Here is a 23,467-nt window from a genome sequence, read left to right as displayed (position 1 = left end):
CATATGGGACCACAGATGCAGAAGTGTTTTGTGGTGGTTAGGGGTACACAACTCTGAGGAGTTATCAGCTTCTTTCTTATTCTTGGTTACTAAGATCTAATAGCAGCAAGACATTCAAAGTGACATGAGAGAAGCAGCCCCATGTCTCTCCCAGGCATTTGCCCCAGGCCATACAACAGTCTTGGCAAACTATCCTCTCTTTCCCCTCCAGCACCCAGGGAAGTCCTGGTTCCCACCCGTGGTTCCTACTTGCTCCTCCCTCAGCCAAGCCACAATGCCCAGTGGATCCAGAGGCGAATGTGGGGACGATGTGGACCCAATGCCCTTCCTGACACCTTCCGAAAAGGAGAGAATGGAAGCCATGAGCAAGCCCTATGACATCAAGAGGTCTTGCTGGGTCAAGGATGAGAAGGAGGGCTTCATTTCTGGGGAGATCCAGTCCGAGCAGGGTGACCAGGTCACCGTGAAGACGATCACCAACCAGGTGGGTGGGGAATAATCCCCAGGATGAAATTGAGCTTTAGGAGTGGTGGACACCTGGGCTCAAGAGGCAAGGTGGCAAAAAGAGCAGATGCCTCCGAGTCCCCTGTGCTGGGTTCAAGTTAAGACTCAATGACACTCAAGCTGTGGGGCCCTGAGCAGGACACTTTCCCTCTCTGAGCTTTGGCTCTCTTACAACAGAGAGTCCAACATGATAGGGCATGAAAGTACTTTGTATGCTCTAAAACAGTGCATGTGTGAGAGAGATTATCAGGAGAGTTATTTATCTTTAAAGCCCCAAGCACCTTTCATGGGGAATCTATTTTCTAAGAATGAGAAGGAGCATCCCACCCATCAGGAGTGGCGCTATGTGCCCATGATGGCATGAGGAATGTGAGACAGGGCCCTGGGATACCCTGGCCAACCTGAGTGAGCTCTCCAGCGTCATGAGCTACAGATGGTGGCACCAAGATCCTTGCTGCATGGAGGTGGTGTGCTGGGGCTGGCTTGCCCTGGCTTGTAAGGATCTAATGCTAAACATTTGGGGGATTTGCAACTGGTTGTTAAACCTTTGGCAGCCTGATGTCAGCCATGGTGGAACTGACAAACGGTACAAATCAGGGATTTTTTTTCCCCCCATGCAGCTGGTTTACTACCACACCACTCTCTGCTGGTCCACAGTGTTCAGCTACAAGGCATGACTTGAGAGAGTGGATAGAAATTTTGGTTCATGAAACCCCTCCCCTGGGGCAGACTCCTGGGGAGGCGCTAGACCTTTTGCTTAACCCTTTCAATAACTTTATATAGTAGGATGTATGGACCCTATTTTGCAGAGGATCAAAGAGATTTTAGGTAATCTGCCTACAGTCACAAAGACAGAAGGTGATGAACTCAGATTCAAAGCTTGCTGTATCTGGCTCCAATGCCCATGACCCCTCTACAGCACCACCTCATCTTCCATGGTTGGGCTGCATCCAGGGAGTGTGAAGTCAATCCTTGGTTAATTTCACAAATAAAAGAACAGAGATATTCCATGATCAGAAGTTGCAACGTCTAAGCTTTACTGTGTGCCTCCCCTCCCTTTGAGGGGAGTGGCCACAGAAAGATGAGACTATATATAGCTGTGGTAAAGTGGGTTTGAACATGAAAGTCAAGCTTAACTCTCAGGAGAAACATCCTTTTCAGAAAGGCAGGGCACTGCAGTGTTGCCAGGAATGATGGATGATGAGAGTGGAGCCCAAGAGGCCCCAGTTTGGGTGCAATTTAAGGACAACACAACCTCTGTGAGCATCTGCGGTAGACAGGCCATCCAGCCAGGTCTGGGACAGAAAAGACCAACTCGTCTGGCTCCTGCGATAAAGGCACAGGCTTCCATTTCTCTGCTGGGGCTGTAAGAGAAGAGTTTGCCTGTGGGCGAGGACCAGAGATCAGCAACTACCAGAAATGGACTCTGAATGAAACCTAGCCTGACTTACTAGGGGGTGTGGTGACCATTACTGGGTGGATTTTCCAGAACTGTCAAGATTTCAAATTATCTGCCTGTTGGACTCATAAATTATTAAAAGTCCCAGAAATCCCAGTAGGTGTTTAAGCCTCACATCTCAGGCTTCAGACAGCTGAAAGATATTTGTTTTCTGGATCACGTCTTGAGCTTCGGACCCAGACACTGCCATTTAAGAGCTGGCATGAGTTTTCATTTACAGAGGAAAAATTGGGGTGCAGAGTGGGGATGGGATTTGCCTGCTTGTGCACAGGAGCTCCAGACTCTTAATGCTATATTATATATTTTTTTTTTTTTACTTTTTTTTGCGGTACGCGGGCCTCTCACTGCTGTGGCCTCTCCCGTTGCGGAGCACAGGCTCTGGACGTGCAGGCTCAGTGGCCATAGCTCACGGGCCCAGCCACTCCGCGGCATGTGGGATCCTCCCAGACCGGGGCACGAACCCGCTTCCCCCGCATCGGCAGGCGGACTCTCAACCACTGTGCCACCAGGGAAGCCCTAATGCTATATTACTTTCACCCTAAAACATCTACTGCTCATCATTGTTGTCTTTTTTTTTTTTTTTGGTCTTGTTTGCTTGCTTGCTTGCTTTCAATTTTATACTTCAAGGTGGTTTGGTGGGATCAGGGGAATGTCTTTTTATTTTTAATGGAAAAGCTCATTGCTATTTAGAAACCACCACTACTTCTCAAGGCAGAGAGTCAAGAGTCACATCTCTGCAAAGGGTCCCTGGGATCAGTAAGCAAGTTCTGATCAGCTACCAGAATGGACTTGGCTGGAAGAGAAACACAGGTTGGAGGTGCTCTGAATGTAGGGAAGGAACTTCAAGGTCTTTTTACTTGGTGCCACTTAAGTTCATATAGTCCTCCCAGCAACCAGCCAAGGAAGCCACTGTCATCCCTACTCCAGAGGGGAGGCAGTTAGGGCTCATATGGCCTTGGACGTTCTTCCCCATCCCAAGTCAGTGAGACATAGCTGGACCAGGAGGTGGACCCACTGATTCCAGCTTTTTGCAGGACACCAGAGAATGGGTAGTACCCTGTGCCCGATGCCACTGTGGCTGTGACAGTACTATGTCTTAATGCATGTGCCGCTGTGTCTTGACCCCCCCAGACGCTCACCATGAAGAAGGATGATATCCAGCAGATGAACCCACCCAAATTCTACCAAGTCAGCGACATGGCCAACATGACCTTCCTGAACGAGGCCAGCGTCCTGGACAACCTACGTCAACGCTACGTCAACATGAGGATCTATGTGAGTGCCAGGGCTGGGCGTGGGGAGGAAGGGGAGGCTGCAGATCTTCTGCCCCTCTCCTGATGGGGAGGGGGCAGCTACTCTACCCTCCCCAGCAACCCATACACATTATGTCTGGGACAAGGGCAGAGGGACCACGTTTTTGACGTGTTAGAATTTCCACCCCAAGGCTTTGGCATCTCAGTGACAGTACGATCCCCATGGGCAGCTGACAGACCCTTTGCTGAGGCTGTCATCCAGAAGTCTTCCTCCTGACCCCACCCCTGCGAACTCTCCAATCAAAACATCATTTTCCCCCTAGTGACTTCATGTGGCCTCAGTAGAAGTCCTTCCCTGTCTGTCCATCCACCCTCCATCCATCCATTCATCTCTCCTTTCCTTCCTTCCTCCATCCCTCCTTTCTCCTTTCCTTCTAGCCAGTTCCATCCAACCATTCATTCATTCAACAGACACTGAGCCCTGTTCTAGGATGAGCAAAGCAGGTTACCATCAGTCTCCCTGACCATCTTGGAAATCCTAAGACTTCCCGAAGGTGCTGGTGGCTAAACTCAAAATGGGATATAAGGAAGTTTTGGTGTTTGCCTCTCTAGATGTCTTTACTAAAAAGGAAAGAGGCTATCCGGTAGGACGAGGTGAGCTGGGGCCTGACTTCAAGGTCAGAGGCCGCTGGGGATTTCCTCTTCTGGGTTTTGGTGACAGCCAAGGGAACTGCCACATGCTTCCTCCCCTTGTCCTCCTCAATACTACTTTAGTTCCAGATTCAGACCCTCAGCAGCACCATAGCCCCATGCAGTGCTGGAGGATCTCTGGAAAGTTCTTGGGGATATTTGCTGGGCCTAGAGGCTAGTGGGGTATCACTGAACCTCAGTCTGGGAAGAGCCACATCTGCCCCTGGCTGAGCCTGGAGCTTTGGCTGAGAATGTCCGTGTGGGCTCAATGGCCAAGCTCAGGGCTGGTGCTTACTCAGGGCCCCCGTGCAGCTGAGCCCTTGCTCCTGTGGGTGGCCACATCATGTCTTTGGGCTAAGGGGCTGCAGGCTCTGTGGAGTGTGGCCTGAGGGACCAGGGCAGGAGTCTCCTTTAAATCCAAACACCTCAGCTGAACCACTGATGGAAAAACTGGGGCAGGCAGGACAGCTCCAAGGCCCCGACTGCTGCCCTCTCGTGTCTCTCCTGCAAGGGTGGCGGAGGACCTCTATTTTACATTCTGACCCAAACAGGGACAGAACTAGCTTCCGGTCCACTATCTGCCCCACCCCACCCTGCAGACAGGGCTGGAGGGAAAGAGTGACTCAGTGGCTGGGTTCCAGGGTAAGACACAGTGCATCATCCTCTCAGGTCTTTACATGGGTTCTCTTCCTCTTCTCTTTGCTCCCCTTTCTTTGGATCAGTTTCTATTTAATAAGGTTCCCTTTAAAAACGCAATATATTGCAGCTCTGCTAAGGAGAAACTGGGGGGTATCCCCACTTGGACCAAAATGGAAAGTTTTAAAGTTTACGTGAAAAGAGGGGGCACCAGAAGTCAATGTGAGTGTCCAGCAGGAGAAGTTTGGGACCCATGGATGTGGTCATTTCCTGCCCTCAAATAATTTCTTTCACTACCTCATTGGTTTCTCTGATTTTTAAAAACTGGGATGATTTCCTTAAAAAATTGCCATGGGGTGAAAAGAGAAGGTGGTGTCTCTTCTTAAGAGTAGATCAAACCCAGCTGTCCACCAGTTGGATTGTGTCCACACGGTAAGGACTCCATGAACTCTCATGGAAAATCTCCCCTGTATAGTAAGTGGAAAAAGCAAGATTAAAACAGTATCATATATCACTTATATGTGGAACCTAAAATACGACACAAATGAACATATCTATGAAACAGAAACAGATTCACAAAGAGAACAGACTTGTGGTTGCCAAGGGGGAGAGGGGTAGGGGAGGGAAGGATTGGGAGTCTGGGATTACCAGATGCAAATTAATGTACATAGGATGGATAAACAACAAGGTCCTACTATATAGCACAGGGAACTATATTCAATATCCTGTAGTAAACCATAATGGAAAAGAATATGAAAATGAATATATATATGTATAACTGAATCACTTTGCTGTACAGCAGAAATTAACACAACATTGTAAATTAACTATACTTCAAAAAACTTTTTAATTAAAAAATAAAAATAAATCAGTATCATAGAATACTATTGCTTGTTTTAAAAACAAGGTGAGGGGATACGAACGTGTCTCTGGATTTGTTTGTATATGTGCATCAAAAAACCGTGGAAAGGGGTATTAGAAACCAACACAGAGCTTCCCTGTGGGAGGAGGGGGCAGTCACTGAGCAGCTGGGGGACTTTTTGCTGCGTATTTATCCATACAAATGACTACGTTATGGATTCAGATAATTAAGCCAAAAGAAAATGAAACAGATATGTATTAAAGAGAAGGCTGGTTTTGTTTACTGAATAAAGACTCAGACATAGATTTTGCCCCCAGAGAGAACATCACTGTACCTCTCTAGGTTGACAGGATGATCCAGCCAGGATGCTCTGTGATGGGCCAGGATATGGAGGGAGGAGGGCATCAGGAGGGAGGGCCAGCTAACCATCTTCCTTGTCTCCCGCCAGACCTACTCAGGCTTGTTCTGCGTGACAATCAACCCCTACCGGTGGCTGCCCATCTACGGGGCCCGCGTGGCCAAAATGTACAAAGGCAAGAAGCGTACGGAGATGCCGCCCCACCTCTTCTCCATTTCGGACATCGCCTACCACGACATGCTCATGGGTGCGTGCAATGAGGTCCGCTGGAGCTGTCATGGCAGGGCAAGAAAAGTCCCTTTGCCACTGGGGCTCCAGATGTATTAGACCCATGTGCTACCCAATCCCAACGCTGACCCCTCATCACCCATTGAAGATTTTTTTAAATATTGCTCAGTGAATGCACTTGCTAAGTACCTGCCCTACCTCACACCCCATCTCATTTAAGCATCACAAAAACATGGGATGCCAAGCTAAATAATGTCCAGAACTCAAGTCAACCCTTAACCATTCCCTGTGCAATCTTCACCATACAGTACAACGTGATTTTTGTTACTATCTCTCTTTATGTTGCTTACGACTAGGCAGCTTCATGGGACGGTGCTTATAGAAACAGAGTGGCTGGTAAATTTTTGGCCCCTTCTGCAAGGATGTGGGCTGCAGAGGCAGGCGTGTAGCCTCAGACCTCATGGGATCCTAGGTCTTCGGCGTCCGCGGGCCACTGCAGCCATTCTCCAAGCCGGGTGGGATGCAGAGAGATGCAGATGGTGTGGTTAGGGTGATGCCAAATGTCGAGTTTCTAAGTGTTTTCTAATTACATCTTCCTGTTGACGGTTCCCTCCCTACAGAGCGTGAAAATCAGTCTATGCTAATCACGTAAGTGTCCCTCCTGCCTCTCAGTCTATAGACAAATAATTAGGTTTGTGTCTTACACATGTCATTAAGCCTTCTTAGCATTAACTGGCAGGACTTTGTATGGAAATCTGCAGGCAGAGAGCGAGTGGGCTTAGCGGGGACAACTAAGGCTGCATCTGCTAAACCGAGTGTGGGGGGTGGGGGCCTCCATGTCCCCAAGTCCCCTCCTGCCCTACCCTGTCTGCCCCTGATGGGTGAGATGTGATGATGCCCAGCCCGTACCTTTCATCATTTTGCTTCTCTACGGGCAATCCCCTCTTTGTCCTTCACTCATCTGCTCCCGTTTTCCACCTGCAGTGGAGAATCTGGTGCAGGCAAGACTGAGAACACGAAGAAGGTCATCCAGTACTTTGCCAACATCGGAGGAACTGGCAAACAGTCCTCGGATGGGAAGGTAGGGCCAACTGGGCACACTCGGGGCCTCTCATCCCCAGCCCTCCTTGTCTTTGGGTACCCACAGCAGAGCCCGTGTGACCCTCACAGCTGCTCTCTGGGTTAGGGCCGCTTTACAGATGAGGAGACGAAGGCTTAGAGGGAAGCGACTTGGGTGGGGACGCATAGGGAGAAGGTGGCTGCAGTCCCGGATCTGACCCACTGGATGGACTCTGATACCCCAGGCCACGTCTGCCCCCAGAAGTGCCAATGCTAGAGCCCCTTGTGCTTAGTGGGGTAGAAAGGGGAATGCCAGCTCCTGGTTAAGCTGCTTCTGCAGGCCCTGGCAGCCCCAGAGCACAGGGAGCACTAGCTGGGCCAGAGGCAGCAGTAAAAAGCTGAAAAAGAGGAAAGGAAGACTTTGGTGGAAGACCAGGGATGCCCAGGGAAGGGTTTTCAGGTTCACACAGGAATCTCTCCACCAAGAGCAAAAGGAAGAAACAGCAGCTAAGAGTCAAAGCCTCTCATCTGGCAGGGGCCCTCCAATGTCAGGGTCTGCAGAGGGACAGTCCTTACTTAGGTGGTGGCCCTCCTCCCAGGTCCCCTCTAGTCCCGCTCTCCCTGCCTCCCCAAGGCTGTGCCCCTCCTGGGTTCCTGGCACATACGCCACTGTCATTTGAAAGCCCTGGGTCCCCAGGCAGCAGCCGACAGGCCACCGCACCTTGTGTTTCTCTCTGGGTCAGGGGTCCCTGGAGGATCAAATCATCCAGGCAAATCCTGTGCTGGAGGCATTCGGGAACGCCAAGACCACCAGAAACAACAATTCCTCCCGTTTCGTAAGTGTGACAGAGGCAGTGGTGGCCCTGGGGGTGGCAGGACAGCCATTATCACCGCATTCCAAGGAAGGAAATCAGGGCTGATTGAAACTCACCAATGGGATGAGTCAAGTCATGGCATCTCCTTCCCAGAGATTTTTATCCGTCAGGGTCTATATCAACTGGAGCCCAGTTCAGTATTGAAATCCAGGTGCTTGAATGCAGAGATGTGGGTACACAGTGATGGAGGGGCTGAGAAATTAAAACAGGAGAGCCAGAGATTTGCAGTGGCTGGAAGCTGACAACGTCCCGCCCCCGACCAGGGGGACCATGGCTGGCGGGATGTAGGAGAGGCGCTGTCCCCGGGGCCCTGGTGGATTCTGAAGCTGGTCTGGTGGGAGCTGGGATCATAGAAGGAGCTCTGTAGTGCCCTGCCTTTCCCTGCTGAACCCCCATCTCCGGCTGGGGCCTCTCACGGCCTGGGGAAACAGGGCTGGGCAGGGAGGAGGTGGGGGCAGGTGAGTAGAGGTGAGGGCAAAAGGTGATGGAGATACAGAGAGTCCTATTTCCAGGAGAGTTTGTCCTTCGTTCTGCCAAAGGTCAGGGAGAGGGATGTGGTGTCTCTCCATAAGGAGACGTGGTACAGCGCCCCCTAGATGTGGCTGGCCAAATTCCCACCACTCCTGCCTCAAAGCCGAATTCCAAAGGGCCCCAGCCCTTCCTGTGGGGCACTCGTCTGCCCCACAAGGTCCCAAAGCTGCAGGCTACCCCCAGACCCTAGATTTAGCTCCAAGACTCTCCTTCTCTGCCCATCCGAGTGGGAAACCCACAACTCCACATACAGCCGCCTCTGGTCCAGTTACCTTCCTGCAGTGCCCTTAGAATTCGGGGGGTGGGGCAGCCAAACCCGGGTCGCAGGTTGGTCTAGAGCTACACACGTCCCCCCTCACGACCCTCCCCTCTCCTCCCTGCTCAGGGCAAGTTTATCCGGATCCACTTCGGAACTACAGGCAAGCTGGCCGGAGCTGACATCGAGAGCTGTGAGTCAGGCCGCTTTTGGAGGGTTCTTGGGGCCGGGACCAGCTACACAATGCGTGGGGTGCAGCACACAATGAAAGCGCAGGGCTCCTTGCTCAAAAAGTGTTAAGAATTTCAAAACAGCAGCAGAGGGACTCAAGTGTGGGGTCCTTCTGAACACAGCCTGCCACACCCAGGAGGCCGGCCCTGCCCCCGGGTTCCCCCCCATCAGGAGCCAGCCCCCGGCCCAGGCCATGGGTCTGGGGCAGAAGAAGAGTGGACCCATGACTGGCCATGGCACTGGGCTTTATGGGGAGGGGAGCCCTGCTTTCCATGGAGCCCTGCACTCCAGGAGAATGGGCTGAACTCATGGGCATGTCTGCTTATTCTTTTCCAGATCTCTTAGAGAAATCTCGTGTCATCTCACAGCAAGCAGCTGAGAGGGGCTACCACATCTTCTACCAGATTCTCTCTAACAAGAAGCCTGAGCTTGTCGGTAAAGATCTTTATGTCTGTCTGACTGTCCCTTAACTCGCTTTTCCTCTATTTTCAATAACGAAAGAATTCCCATAGTATGGAGGGTTTGGTGTCACACCTGCAGTTCTACATGAATCCCTTTAGTTTAGAGTTATGTGAAGAGGTTACAGGGAAGTTTCTCAAAGTTCTACTCACATCCATCTTCACAACAGACTATGAGGCTTCACACTATTGTTGGCCCATTTCACAGATGGGGCCTTGAGATGCCTGCAACTCATGGCTGAGACATGGACCTGGGATATAGGGCTTTAGACCCCCCATGTCTTGCTCGGACAGCAGCAGAGATGTCAGCCCAGGACGACTGCATGTGACAGGCTCCCCTCTGAGTGGACGTAGCCCACTGAGTACACAGCTTGGCAAGCACACTGCACTCACCCCCTCAGCTTGATGCCCTTGTGCAAGCAACAACCTGCTGAACTGTCCATGGCAGACCTGCTCAGGATCTAAGGTCCAGAGAGGGATGAAGACTCAATTTTCCACATATACACCTCCTAACCTAGCCAGAGACTAAGGCATTGAGTATCATCCCCCACCCACAGGTGTGTTTTGTTTGTGTTGGACACAGTGTACTTTTTAATTAATATATGTCATTTTGAAATTGGAAAGCTTCACATAAAAAACCCTATTTCCTGGTTTTTCTGGAATAGCAGAAGATCTGGTAGCCATGGGCCTGCCCTCCCATGTAGCACTGATCAAGGCAGTTGAGTGGTGGTGGACCCTTTGGATGGAGCTCAAGCTCTCCTGTTTACCACACTCCCCACCAAGCTCTACTGCCTTTCTGACCCTAGAGCAGAGTGGCAGGCACCATTTATCTTCCTTCCTGGGCTGTAGTTTTTCTCAACAGTAGAGAGGAAAGGACAGGAAAATATTTCTTGTATCCATGTCTCTTCCAAGAGTGAAAAAACAAACATAGACCAAGAGGGGCACGTATTTGAAGAAAAATAGAAGTGAGCATATTTCTTTGTAAAAGTGACAACATCCCATGCATATTATATGCAAGTGATTATTATTGCCTGCTGCAATTGTCCTGTTACCTTCTGCCTTTGAGTGCGACCTGCTCTTTACAGGAGAGAGAAAGGAGAAAGATATGCACTCGTTTATTCCAAAAATATCTACTGGTTGCCTACTAGGTGCCAGGTACTGGGCCAAGTGACAAAGGGCACAACCAAGTTCCAGAGACCCTCTTGCCACTCTGAAGTTCTTCATATGCCCTGTGCAAGTCCCTCCATGACTCTGGGTGATCCCAGAGGGCAGGGACCACGTCCTATTCAGCCCTGTAACCCCCATGATGACACCATCATGCCTGGCACATGGGAGGCATGTAGAGATATGGGTTAAAAATGAAGAAGAAGAAAACCACGTGTCACCAAGCTGCTAACCTGCTTTCCTGCTCTTGGCAGAGAGTCTGCTGCTGGTCCCCAACCCTAAGCAGTACTTCTGGGTGAGCCAGGGCGTCACCACGGTGGATAACATGGACGACGGGGAGGAGCTGCAGGTCACAGACGTGAGTACTCAGCGTGGCTGGTGAAAGACAGGGAAACTTTGGGGCCCTGCAGGCACTGCCACCAGTACTGGGTGGGTCGGGCCACCAGTACCGGGTGGGTCGGGGATCGGGGGGGACACTCAGAGCCACCAGGCAGCAGCCTGGATTCTCCCATGGAGATTTCTGGGGTTGCAGCTGGCATTTTTCCCAAGGCTGTTGTAGCAAGCAGTTTCTCTTTGCAGAGTTGAACTGGAATGCGATAGGGACTTAAGGGAGCCAACTACTCCAAGTGACCTTTCCTCCTCCCCAGCCCAGCTAGATGTGACCCTCTAGTCCCACCAGTTCCCACGGCACCCTCTCTCTCCTTCTTTGTAACATGGAGCACCTGAGAATTCTGTTAGGAATATTGTGTACTCTCTCCACCTTGACAGCCAAATTGATTCCTGATGCACCTTTGCCTTCCCCTTCTCCTGGTACCTAGCAAGGAGCCTAAACAGTAATAATGATGGGAAGAATAACACTACTTCCTGGTTATTATTATGTGTCAAGCACAGGACTAAACATTTACACATCATTCTGGTTTATCCTTATGACCATCTACCACCACCCATTTTGCAGAAGACTAAACTGAGGCCAGAGAGGTTAAATACAATGACTATCTCATGGAGCATCTGGTCTGGACCCCTTGGAGGAAAACAGTCCTCTCTCTCTCTGGTCAGGGTGTGTCTGACCTCCAGAGTCCACAGCATGCCGCAGCAGCCCATAGGTGCCACCCCACAGTGGCCTCCACTCTGTGGAACAGGGAGCCAGGGGTTTCTTGGCTTTCTTCTCCCTGTGGCCTTGCAGGTAGCCTTTGACGTGCTGGGCTTCAGCTCTGAGGAGAAGGTCGGCGTGTATAAGCTGACTGGGGGCATCATGCACTTTGGCAACATGAAGTTCAAGCAGAAGCCCAGAGAGGAGCAGGGTGAAGTGGACACCACGGAGGGTAGGTGTGGGGCAGGGGCCATGCAGGGAGGAAGCAGCTGGCGGGGGTAGGGGCTCGGGGCTCTCTAGGGCTTCCTGCACATTTGAGAGACACGCTGTAAACCGAGAATGTTCCTTTGATATCCAGACATCAAGATCCTTGGGAAGGCACGACAGAGTCGGAGACATAATTTTGGCTTCTATATTGCTTTGCCCCTTCACCTTGAGCAAGCATGGAAACCGTATCAGACCTCTGTTTTCTTTTTTTCCCCTCATTCTTAAATTGTTTTAATTGAAGTATAGTTGATGTATAATATTGTATAAGTGACAGGTGTACAATGTAGTGCTTCACAATTTTTACAGGTTATACTCCATTTATAGTTATTATAAAATATTGGCTATACTCCCTGTGTTGTACAATATGCCCTTGTAGCTTATTTTATACCTAATAGTTTGTACCTCTTACTCCCCTACCCCTATCTTTCCCCTCCCCGCTTCCCTCTCCCCACTGGTAGCCACTAGTTTGTTCTCTGTATCTGTGAGTCTGCTTCTTTTTAGTTGTATTCACTAGTTTGTTGTATTTTTTAGATTCCACATATAAGTGATATCATACAGTACTTGTCTTTATCTGTCTGACTTATTGTACCCGCCATAATGATCTCCAAGTCCAGCCATGTTGCTGCAGATGCCAAAATTTTGTTCTTTTTATGGCTGCATAGTATTCCATGGTATATCTATGGCACAGCTTCAGACCTCTGTTTTCTTGTTGGCAACATGGGGGTCTCCTCCCCCTCCCCCCAACCCCTTCTCTAAACACGATAGACAGTGCTGGGGTTCTCTGGGGCAGGCCACCACCTTTCTTTCACTCACCTGCTTCTTCCGTCCCTACTCAGTGGCCGACAAAGTCGCCCATCTCATGGGTCTCAATTCTGGGGAGCTCCAGAAGGGCATCACCAGGCCCCGGGTCAAAGTAGGCAACGAGTTTGTGCAGAAGGGCCAGAACATGGAACAGTGCCAGAACTCCATCGGGGCCCTGGGCAAGGCCATCTATGACAAGATGTTCAAGTGGCTGGTGGTCAGGATCAACAAGACCTTGGACACCAAGATGCAAAGGCAGTTCTTCATCGGGGTGCTGGACATTGCCGGCTTCGAGATCTTTGAGGTGTGTCTGGCCTTGCCTTCCGTCTCTGCTTTGGGGTGGCCACTCTCCTTTGATAAGCGACTTTTCACCAAGGTTCTCTTGTTTCTCACCTTGGACCTGGGGCCGGCTGATCTCAGTCTGCTCCTGGCTCTCTGACTTCTGGCCTCCGGAAAGTTCCATCTTCATTTTTTTTTTTTTTTTTTTTTTTTGCGGTATGCGGGCCTCTCACTGTTGGGGCCTCTCCCGTTGCGGAACACAGGCTCCGGACGCGCAGGCTCAGCGGCCATGACTCACGGGCCAAGCCGCTCCGCGGCATGTGGGATCTTCCCGGACCGGGGCACGAACCCGTGTCCCCTGCATCGGCAGGCGGACGTTCAACCACTGCACCATCAGGGAAGCCCCATCTTCATTTTTATGGTGCCAAGTCACAAAGAACGGGGAGAACATAACAGATAGAATGAGCGCCGTGCTGGCTGGATCCAGCCTGTACTGGCTCACCAGAACTAACTGGTGAATTTTCAAGAACTCTGTGACCAGTTGCCATCCTGTTGACGCATGTCCGAGGTGTATTTACACCATGGAGATCGGCCAACACTACAAATCAGGTTTTTTTTTTTTTTTTGAGAGAGAGAAAGAGAGCTGATTTATCAGCACACTACTGGTGGCTCCCACCTCTTGCCCACAAAAATGAGGCTCAGGTCTCATCATAAGACGAGTGCCGTGGGTCAGGAAGATTTTACCTTTGTAATTGGAGGCAGCATGATTAGGAGTTGGGAGACCTGGTTCTGGACTCGGGTTGGCCACCAACTAGCTGTGTGGCCTTCGGACAGTGGTGACCCCTCTCTGAGCCTCAGTTGTCTCAACTCTAAAATGAGCAGGCTGGAAGACATGACCTCTAAGGTCCATTTCAGCTCCACTGTCCTATTATTCTAAGATTTCTACTAGCCACAGATGGGTTAAAAAAAAATAGTTTAGCCCAATTTCTCTCAGGCTCTAAAAGGCTAATGTGGCTGCTGTCTACAGTAGAATCATTTAATTCCATAGGTGGAAAGAACCTTAGAGAGAGTTTCCAAACCACGCTGCCTGGACTTCTGGGCAGCCACTGATGGCCAGCAGGGTGAGGCCAGGGAGTGAGGAGGACACCTGTGTCAACAGCAGGGCAGGTGCAGTAGACAAATAGGGCTGGAATCCCAGCTCCTCCACTTCCAAGCTGTGTGCCTCCGTGTCCCCATCTTTGATGAGGACACTGATCATTCTTGCCTTGTAAAGGTTTTGAGCAGATGCAGCTTAGCCAGGGTCTGACACATGTACGTGCTCCATGCAGGTTGCTCTGTGATGACAATGGCATCTCTCCTTTGACCTGCTTTTCATATGAGGCTTCAGCACGGGGTTTCATTCAGAGAAAGCAGTCTCCGGTTTAAAAAAAATAAAAAGGCTTATAAACCCCTCAAACAGCTTCATCCTCCAGATGAGGATGAGAAAAAACAGAGAGAGAGAGAACTGTCTAAAGGCACACAGGAGGTCAGACCCATAAAGCATCTCAAATGATCCATCTCTAGAAATAAAATGGTTCTTCCCACGTTGATGTTCATTAACCACACGGGGCCAGAGTCTGAGTTTCGGGTGCTGGCAGCAGCACTGGGTGGCCCGGGCTCTGTTTCTTTGCAGGGGAGGGTAGCTGAGAAGGGCTTCTTGCAGGGCCAATGGGAGCACTGACCGGGTGGTGGGTGCATCCGGGGAAATGCCAGACACTGGTCAGCCCTCAGCAAGCTTCAGCTCTGCTTGTGGACCAGCTCTCAATCCCGGGAGAGGCTGTGTCTGTGTCCGGGCTAATGCACCTCTTTCTGTCTCCCTGCCGCAGTTCAACAGCTTCGAACAGCTGTGCATTAATTTCACCAACGAGAAGTTGCAGCAGTTCTTCAACCACCACATGTTCGTGCTGGAGCAGGAGGAGTATAAGAAGGAGGGCATTGAATGGGTCTTCATCGACTTTGGCCTTGACCTACAGGCCTGCATTGACCTCCTGGAAAAGGTACCACACTTCTCAAAGGAGGGGCTTGGAGAGAGGTCGGGACCCTGGGGCACATCTCAGGAAGGGATTTCACTGGGGCCTGTAGTTTCGGGGGATTCAGCAACATGGCTGATGACCTCAGTTTATCTGACCTCAAGCTTCCTCTCTGCAAAATGGGTACAACAGCCACTGCAATGGCCACTGTTAGTTTGGCTGTTTTATGCCTTCACTCATTGGATCATCACAAGCTACCAATGGTGGGGAGGAATTTATTATAACCATTTCACAGACAGGAACATTGAGGCACAGAAAAAGGAAGTCACCTATCCAAGGTCATCCATCCTATGAGTGGCAGAGTTGGGTTTTAACCAAGGCCATCTAATAGCCTCCCCTGTAATCACACCATAGGGAATGTTTTAACAAATGGCCTCATTCAGGAATATATAGGATTAGCAAATGCAAATTATTATATATATAATGGATAAACAACAAGGTCCTACTGTATAACACAGAGAACTATCTTCAATATCTTGTGATAAACCATAATGGAAAAGAATATGAAAAAGAATGTATATATATATATGTATAACTGAATCACTTTGCTGTACAGCAGAAATTAACACAAAATTGTAAATTAACTACACTTCAATGAAATAAATCTTTTAAAAAATTTTAAAAGAAAAGAAAAAATAATATATACTGTTTGATTAAATGCAGAAAAGGGATAGAAAAAGGACATTAACAAGACAGATGACAAAATTTGAACAAAGTCCGAACAAACTTTGATTTCTTAGTTTGATTTCTTAGTTTTCATCATTATGTACAGAGGTTATGGTAACATTTGGAGAAGTTGGATGAAGGATATACAGGAATGCTTTGCACCATTTTTGCAAGTCTGAAATTATTTCAAAGTAAAAAGTTAAAAAATAAAGAAAGAACATACCTTGTCTCCGAGGTTCACCCTCACGCCCGTCATAGAGAAGCTATCATCCAGGCAGCCAGGGGTCTTCAATAGGGGCCAGCCTTACCTCCCTAGAAAAGTCTCCAAAACAGGCAGTGGACTGCCTGTCCCGCAATACCTACAAATACCTGCCTGTCCAGCTGTCACAGAGCCTGAAACGCCCTCATGCTTGAGCTTTGGGATCAAGCGTTGCCTTCTTCCAGGAGTGTGCTCTAGAAGAGAAGACAGGTGTCATTGATGATGTCACCATTTTTCTGAGAGCCAAGCCTGCCTGGCACCACTATTTGGGTGGGATTAGCATTTGGGGAGCTATGTAGCCCCCTCAGAGACGTCAGTCTTCCCTTCTCTTGGACCTGATGAATTCTAGCCTCTTTCAAGTCTAAAAGGTCGTGGCATTCGAAGGCCATGGAAGACTAGACCATTCCCAGAGGTCACTGCCCAGAGTTCTGCATCCTGGCCGGCCACGTGGAATCTGGGGCACCCCTCCCACCAGCCCCAGGCCAGCACCAGAGTCACCCCATTTGCCCCCTCTAATGCCATCCGCTCCTCTTCCCTTCTAGCCCATGGGCATCTTCTCCATCTTGGAGGAACAGTGTGTCTTCCCAAAGGCCACCGACGCCACGTTCAAGGCAGCCCTGTATGACAACCACCTGGGCAAGTCCAGCAACTTCCTCAAGCCCAAGGGGAGCAAGGGCAAGGGGCCCGAGGCCCACTTCGAGCTTGTCCACTATGCAGGCACCGTGAGTACCTCCTCGGCACCCCCTGTGGCCACCTGCCCGGTGCCTCCAGCTCCCACAAATGTAGGTCTGTCCTGCCACACCCTCCCTGAGGCTTCCTCCCTCCCCCTAACCCAGCCACCATCGAACAGGGTGATCAGTTGATCGAAATGACCTCTGGCTTGTACTTCCTCCTCACTTCTCCCTCTGGGAGTTCCAAAGCAATCTAGCCAAGGATGCCCAGCAGTTCATGCCCTCAGACCTGCCAGGGCCATGCCATTGTCTATGGCTCTCCGTTTGACGGCTGAACTTCGATCTTGGTCAGAAATGGCGACGCTTGCAGGGAATTCCCTGGCAGTCCAGTAGTTAGGACTCCATGCTTCTACTGCAGGGTGCACGGGTTCAATCCCTGGTTGGGGGACCTAAGATCCCACATGCCACGCAGCAAGGCCAAAAAAAAAAAAAACAGACAAAACTTGCAAAAAGAAGGAAAAAAAGTCCATGAGTCCAACAATTATTCCCCAGTTGACTGATTCACCCCTCTGACAGCACGTGGCCACCAAACTAACAAGGTGACATTTACGGAGTGGCTTTTTCACTCATGACAGACCTAGTCCTTGGGGAAGAGGGAAATTAAGTGCAGCCAGGACTCAGGTTTATTTGAATAACTGATGGGGGAAACAATCAGTGTTGCCATCAATCCAGTGCCTCCTGTTACCAAGGAGTTTGTTGAGCCTCTCTGGGTTTCGCTGTGGGGAAATGGCAGGCTTAGGACAGAGCTGTCAGGAAAGCTGCTGTTGGATTGGGCATCGGGGCCAAGCTTTTATGATCTCAACAACCATGATAATGCCAATTACTGGCCAAATGGACTGTGCCGCTACCCAGAGCAAACGGGCTTGGGGCCGAATTGCAGTGTTCCACCCCACCCTCCACGATGAAATGAGAAGGGCTCGGTGTTTGTAGCAATGGGACATCCAAAGTCAAGTGGGGCCTATGTACTTCCAAGAAGGCTCTAAGATGAGGCCCAGAGGTTATGAATGTCACACACCACATAGGAGAAGGAAAGCCCAAAGGTTTTGTCTTCTCATCTGCGTCCCTAGGTTCTCTGTGCTCAGTTGAATGATCTGAAAGGCACCTTCCTCTTTGCCTCTCCAGCTGGGGCTACATGGCAAAATGGGAACCAGAAATTAGTGGATGTCCAATTACTTGGACACAGGAAGCCCCCAGTTTGGATGGATGGAGCCCCCCTCCCACCAGGCAATGGAGGGGGGATGTGTGCTTCTCAGCAAGGAGAGAATAGATGTCCTTGTAGGGAGTTCTTCATGTTGCTTGGGATGCCACTGGTCAAGGTCAATCACTGAGCCAGGAATAAGATCAGCCAACCTGGGTAGAAAAAGACCCAGGGGTCAGGGAGGCTCAGTGTGGCCAGCAAAGCAAGACATGTAAAAGAAGGTCACACCTGGCAAAGAGTAGCTGGGGAGTCCTGGTGTGTGGGTAAAGCTCAGAGACAGGGTGCCCTAGACAGGCAAACTGCAAATGCCCAAGAGATGGGGGTTCATGGACGTCCCAGGGCTCCAGGCAAGTCATCAGGACAGGAACTGAAGTCCCAGGAGATGGGGCTGAAGGTTGGTCCTGGGAACCCAGAGTAGACAGAGATGTAGATTGAGGTTCTGGCTGTGGGACCTGAAAGGTGGAATCTGGGCCTGAAATGTAACCACTGGCATTTGCCCCCTTCCAGGTGGGTTACAACATCACAGGCTGGCTGGAGAAGAACAAAGACCCCCTGAATGAAACAGTGGTGGGCTTGTTCCAGAAATCAAGCCTGGGGCTCCTAGCCCTTCTCTTCAAAGAAGAGGAGGCTCCAAGTATGGCTGACCCCTCGTGTGTCCAGTCTCTCTGTGCCGATACCCTTTAGCGGCCAGAAGTAGGAAAAAAAGAAAACAAAAACTCTCATATTTGACTCTTGTTGAATGAATGAATGAACGAATGAACGAATGAATGAATGAATGACAAGTTGCTTGAGATCGGCTATGGATGCTACTGCAATAAAGAGGTACAGATGCATCCTGGGAGCTTCTTCCATCAACCGAATTGATCACTGGGCCCATATCACATCTAGGTGGAGCGATATTGCTTTGGAAAAGTTGATGCCCAAAAGCTCTGTGCTTATTTTCTGCTCCCTGCTCTCCTGTCTGAGCCAAATGTCAAGCTCAGTTCTGCCTCCTACCCAGTAGAGGTCATGTGACCCATAGGGGAACACCCAACAGGGCCGCCACTTAGAGGGACAAGAACTGCAAATCTCCTTGGGCTCAGAGATGTGTGCGCCACCAGCATGCAATTCCTCCAGATGGTGTGGGTTCTTCCTCCTCCCCAGGCAATGGCAGCAGTGTGTTGCCTTGGGCCAGCCCTAAATCACAAAGGGCTACAGACCCTCCAGGAAGCACAGCACTCCTTGTGACTGTTATGCCACAGTCAGCCCGTTCACCCTCTCCCTGGTAGATCTCGTTTTCCTGGTGTGGGGGTCCCACCTCATCTAGTCCCCAGACAAGTCTTTTCAAAACCAGAGGATGGGGATGTGGGAACAGATGTATATGTATGACTGATTCACTTTGTTATAAAGCAGAAACTAAAAAACAAAACAAAACAAAACAAAAAAAACCCAGAGGATGCACGTCCTTGACACAGAGCACTGAATGGGGCTGCCTGCCCCTGTGCTGGGTACTGATGTGAAACATGTTTATCTCTCTTCCTCAGCTGGAAGCAAGAAGCAGAAACGAGGGTCCTCTTTCATGACCGTCTCCAACTTCTACAGGGTAAGTAGGGGCTGCCCCAGAGGCCACCTTGTGACCACTGCCCCCAACCATCCCTTCCAATGGTGTAGTGGTCTGGCTGCCACCTCATGGCCCAGGACAGGATGATTTCATTTCTATGCCTATGGTTGCCTCTTTCATTTCAGGGGTCCGTTTCCTTCTGAAGAGGGCACAGAACCACAGGACCATAGGGCAGAAAAAACCCTTAAAGATGGTCCAGTCTAACTGCGTTGTTTCAGATTGAAACCCAGAGAATGATGGGACTTGCCCAACATAACAAGTGGAAATATCAGTGCCTAAGATCTTGTGCTGGCAGGTCTTCTGGGCTGGGCACAACTTCCACAAAGTTTGGGCACTGCTAGAAACATATTCCAAGGGCAGAAATGTAGCCAATGGTGAGATGTTGCACAAAGAATGATTTCAATACTTCCCAAGGATCCGGCTGTCCTGAGGCAGAGTGGGCCACCTCATTGGACGTATCCAAGTGGAAGAGGAGGGATCATCTATTAGGGAAGTTAAAAATGGCGAGGGAGGGGCTTCCCTGGTGGCGCAGTGGTTGAGAGTCCGCCTGCCGATGCAGGGGACGTGGGCTCGTGCCCCGGTCCGGGAAGATCCCACATGCCACGGAGCGGCTGGGCCCGTGAGCCATGGCCGCTGAGCCTGCGCGTCCAGAGCCTGTGCTCCGCAACGGGAGAGGCCACAACAGTGAGAGGCCCGCGTACTGCAAAAAAAAAAAAAATTGGTGAGGGATTTGTCCACATAGGCACTACGGTTCCTTCTAGTAGCAAGATTCTACGATGAGCCAGCACTGAACTCAGAGGGTCCCTCTTTCTGTAAAACATGTCACTTTGGGCAAGTTACTGGACCTTTGAGAGCATCACTATCTGACAGAACTTTCTGTGATGATGGAAATGTTCTCTTCTGTCTAATATGGCAGCCACCGTCCAATATGCTGTCTAGTACGATAGCCACTAGCCACACGTGGTTAGTGAGTACCTGAAAAGTGGCTGGTGTGACCAAAGCACTGAATTGTAATTGTAATTAAATTAATTAAACTCTAAACAAATACCTCTCCTGAGCATGGGTGTCCTGCAACACCAACGCCAAGTTTCACTCTTTCTTTCCCTCTACCCCCAGGAGCAGTTGAACAAGCTGATGGCCACCCTCCACAGCACCTCCCCCCATTTTGTCCGCTGTATTGTCCCCAATGAGTTCAAGCAATCAGGTACATCATGGGGACATGTCTCCCAGCTAGAAGTCCTCAGGATGTGTGAAGTTGGGGTTCACTCCAAATTAAGTCCACTTTTAATCACCAGGAATGACTGGGGTAAAATGGGGCATTGAAAGAAACTCCAACAATGGATCATCCAAACAGCACGTTCTAGCTACTTTGTAAAGCAGAGTGGTGCCCACCTAGGCAGAAGTCACACTCAGGAGAGCCTTTGGGCCTTGGCTGAATTGTGGGGGACCTGGGACACCCTGGGCAGTGACTGGAGGAGATTAGGGTTGAAGACCTGGATATTCAGTTCAGCCTCCTTGAGTGGCAAGGAGTGGCCTAGGGTACCCTAGGGTAGTGACTCCCCATCCTGTGCCCTCCCTTTTGGCAGGTGTGGTGGACGCCCACCTGGTCATGCACCAGCTGGCTTGCAATGGAGTCCTCGAAGGCATCCGTATTTGCAGGAAGGGCTTCCCAAACAGGCTGCAGTACCCAGAGTTCAAACAGAGGTGAGTGGTGTCTTCCCGATATCTTGAGTACAGTTCTCAGTCTCCAGGGGTTGACTCTTGATACATGTAGTCCCATTGGAGCAGACAGTATGGGTACAGAGATGGACACTATCTCACTGTCTACTTCAGTACACAATGGCCCAACTTTCAATAGCCAGCACCTGCAGTTCTTTGCCCGAGGGCTCTCTCTGGCTGCTAGAGCCTGCTTTGCTACTTGGCACGCTGAAAGTATCAGGAATTAATGCCTCCCCAGGAGCAGCCCTTGACCAATGACTAAGGACAGTTGGCATATAAACGCTTCAGCTTCCTCACCCTGATGATGGGCTAACTTTGAGGCATGTTCTATACTGGCTCTCAGACAGCTGTATGTTGGTAAATGTTTAACAATGGGCCCTCCAAGTTAAATTTTTTTTTAAAAAAAGAAGCCCTGATTTGTAATATCTACCGATTTCCATGGTATAAATACTCCCACCACGGCTGACTTCAAGCTACCAATGTGACATCACTGAATGCAGGGTTGGGGAGAGATGCACACAGGTGCTTGTGAGCCAGGGGGAGCTGTTTCCAGCACACAAGGGTCCCCCAGCAGCCTGAAGCCCCAGTTGCCTGTTCTGATAACTGGCTTGATAACATGCCTTTTGCTGGCCTCCCTGACCCACTCCCCAACTCTGCCACCTCTCGGATAAACTACTTGCACTTGAATCCTGGTCTCAAGGTCTGATTCTGGGGGAACCCAAACCGAGACCTCCACCTGAGAGGTTAATTTACTTCGACCCCTTCCCTAATTGCTAGAACATAGGACCGCAGACTGATGGAGCAAGAAGGGTCACTAGAGGTCATCTTGTCCAAGCCCTCTGAAGTCCCTAGCTGGGGAAGGACTAAGGGAGCAACTGGCAGGTCAGGAAAAGAAGCGGTTCTCCCATGTCTGGAGGAAAAGATCAGGAAGGAAAGATTTTGGTGTCTTCATTTCTAAGACCATCTCCTCGCTGAACTTCCAACCCACACCGACATCTACTCCCCAGTGTCTCCTGTCAGTCCCCTCCCTCTGCCTGCCGTGGGCCTCTGTGAAACAAGTCTAATCCCTGATTTGAAGGCCATCTCACAGGTTGATGATAACTGTGAGGGCAGACTTCCTGGGCTGCCAACTTGGGGATGATGGGGACTGCCATCGTCTCTCCTGACAGGTACCAAGTGCTGAACCCCAGCGTGATTTCTCAGGGGTTCGTGGACAACAAGAAGGCCTCAGAGCTGCTGCTCGGGGCCAGTGACTTGGATGTGAATGAATACAAAATCGGACACACCAAGGTAGGGTCTTCCCACTCAGCCTTGTCCCAAGAAGGTGGGTGTCAGGGTGTGAATTCCAGCTCAGCTGTAGACCAGGTGGTCAAGCCCCTCAGCTGCTGAGAGCCTCTGTGTCCTCTTCCGAAAAAGCAGGGCTGGTAAAGCCAATCTCACAGGATTGGGAGTAGCGTGCGTGAGAACCCAGCTCAGACAGAGAGGTACTCAATAAACAGGAGAATATTAGGACTGCTTGGGCCACAGATTTCTCAGAATAAAAGCAGCTGATCGGAATCAAGGTCCTGGACTGGACCAGAGCACCATGGTACGTGTGTGGACGAGGTCCGGGGGTGAAGCACCCTAATCCCAGCCCACCCACACCACGAGCTCCAGCCCTGAGTTGGCAGGTGAGTCAGGGTTGACTCAGACAGAGCGGCCGCCTGATCCTGACTCATGGGGCCCATGTCTGTCCCACTTCCTGGCCCCGCAGAGTCCTGTCAGGATTGTAAGGGCCAGGCTGATGGTGGGAGGTGCCCATCGACACCTGCCCAACCAGACTGCACCCCAACGTGACAGTCAGGGTGATGCAAGAGGGGCCCTGGCTTTGCCTCAGGCTCAGAGCCTGCTGCTGTGCAGCCTGGAGTGGGTCACCTGCCCATCCTGGTCTCGCGGGGAGGGGGGCACAGGCAGGCCCAGCTTCTCCGCAGGCCTGGTGTGGCACGATGCCCAGGGAAGCTCCCAGCTGCATGTACATCCAACACGTACGGAGTGCCTCCTGCGTGCCAGGCACAGTTCTAGGCTTAGGGATGCGCAGGTGGACAGAACAGAAAGAGTCCCTAGCTCCCTACAGCTTGCTGTGTAGCCATTGGCGTTAGCAGGATGGTAATACTGCCTTCAAACCTGCCAGAACTATGAGCTTTGGCCTCCTGCACCGCTGAGACGTGCTGTGTGGAGATAAATT

At 50.6% G+C, this 23,467-nt stretch overlaps 1 protein-coding gene across 1 annotated transcript in view; it reads left to right on the top strand.

Annotated features, from left to right (window-relative positions):
* Positions 1–274: 274 nt before the first annotated feature.
* The window catches only part of MYH16 (myosin heavy chain 16), a gene marked incomplete at both ends in the record, with an annotated part of 53,544 nt that continues 30,351 nt past the window's right edge, over positions 275–23,467 (top strand). Inside the window, 18 exons of the mRNA XM_079718392.1 lie at positions 275–484; positions 3,095–3,238; positions 5,853–6,009; positions 6,611–6,638; positions 6,975–7,071; positions 7,793–7,885; positions 8,841–8,904; positions 9,279–9,377; positions 10,819–10,922; positions 11,748–11,886; positions 12,758–13,026; positions 14,867–15,037; positions 16,538–16,717; positions 18,432–18,558; positions 19,448–19,506; positions 20,641–20,728; positions 21,111–21,228; positions 22,413–22,533. Of these exons, the coding sequence (XP_079574518.1) occupies positions 275–484; positions 3,095–3,238; positions 5,853–6,009; positions 6,611–6,638; positions 6,975–7,071; positions 7,793–7,885; positions 8,841–8,904; positions 9,279–9,377; positions 10,819–10,922; positions 11,748–11,886; positions 12,758–13,026; positions 14,867–15,037; positions 16,538–16,717; positions 18,432–18,558; positions 19,448–19,506; positions 20,641–20,728; positions 21,111–21,228; positions 22,413–22,533 (2,268 nt within the window). The remainder of the gene's footprint in view (positions 485–3,094; positions 3,239–5,852; positions 6,010–6,610; positions 6,639–6,974; positions 7,072–7,792; positions 7,886–8,840; positions 8,905–9,278; positions 9,378–10,818; positions 10,923–11,747; positions 11,887–12,757; positions 13,027–14,866; positions 15,038–16,537; positions 16,718–18,431; positions 18,559–19,447; positions 19,507–20,640; positions 20,729–21,110; positions 21,229–22,412; positions 22,534–23,467) is intronic.

The sequence above is a fragment of the Hyperoodon ampullatus genome (genome assembly GCF_949752795.1).
Source record: "Hyperoodon ampullatus genome assembly, chromosome: 14".
NCBI classification, from domain to species: Eukaryota; Metazoa; Chordata; class Mammalia; order Artiodactyla; family Ziphiidae; genus Hyperoodon; species Hyperoodon ampullatus.
The sequence above is the reverse complement of the archived record's forward strand: the minus strand, read 5'-3'. Positions and strand labels throughout refer to the sequence as shown.